General features: G+C 43.9%; 1 protein-coding gene across 1 annotated transcript in view; it reads left to right on the top strand.

Annotated features, from left to right (window-relative positions):
- Positions 1-262: 262 nt before the first annotated feature.
- The window catches only part of LOC105623578 (growth/differentiation factor 11), a 7,285-nt gene continuing 6,781 nt past the window's right edge, over positions 263-766 (top strand). The window contains exon 1 of the mRNA XM_012204970.1: positions 263-296. Coding sequence (XP_012060360.1) covers positions 263-296 — 34 coding nt within the window. The remainder of the gene's footprint in view (positions 297-766) is intronic.

Genomic DNA, 766 nt, shown 5'->3' on the forward strand with positions numbered 1-766 from the left:
GGACAGTCATGGATCGTCTACCCATTCGATGCGTGAGAGGTTTCGACTGTCAAACTTTCTCCCGCCAAACTTTTAGTCATTTTAAAACACGAAGGGTGTGTTTTCGGCGGCGTGGCGGGATGGGCACGTCCGTAATCGTAAAGTTGACGTGATTAATAATAATTACTCTCCGGGGGTAGATCGGGTAGACGGCGTGACGGGTAGATGGGTATACATGGTAGATGCGAGTCGGCGCGCGCGCGTCAGACGATCGTTGCGAAGGATGGGACAGCTGACGGGTGACAGTGACAGTGACGGTGAATAAAAGCGAGACGAGGGTAGAACGCGGCAAGAGAGAGTGGGTGGGGGAGGGTAATCGAATTATTCGAGTACTCGAAAATGGAGAGCCGCTCGGCAAGGTTAATCGCGGCGTCCGTCGTGGTACTCTCATAAAACGTTAACGAAAATAAACCTTCACGTCCCGGATGGCATCACGCAAATCTCGTCGAATTTTCATGCAAAATTGAGGAAAGTCGCAATTGCGCGTAGACCTTCCGTTTCTCTTCGCACGTCGCATATAATCAGAGATGCTGGCGACATTCTGAAGGATTTTATTGCTGCAACCTGAGTAAATATTGTTTTGTTCTATTACTTTTTTGCATCTGCATATTTCAGTCAATAGAATTATCTAATATATTTAATATATTTCATCAACTACAACGGCAATGAATATAATGCTATAGCAATATATATATATATATATATATATATATATATATATATATAC

The sequence above is a fragment of the Atta cephalotes genome, assembly GCF_000143395.1.
Source record: "Atta cephalotes unplaced genomic scaffold scaffold00002, whole genome shotgun sequence".
Classification (NCBI taxonomy): domain Eukaryota; kingdom Metazoa; phylum Arthropoda; class Insecta; order Hymenoptera; family Formicidae; genus Atta; species Atta cephalotes.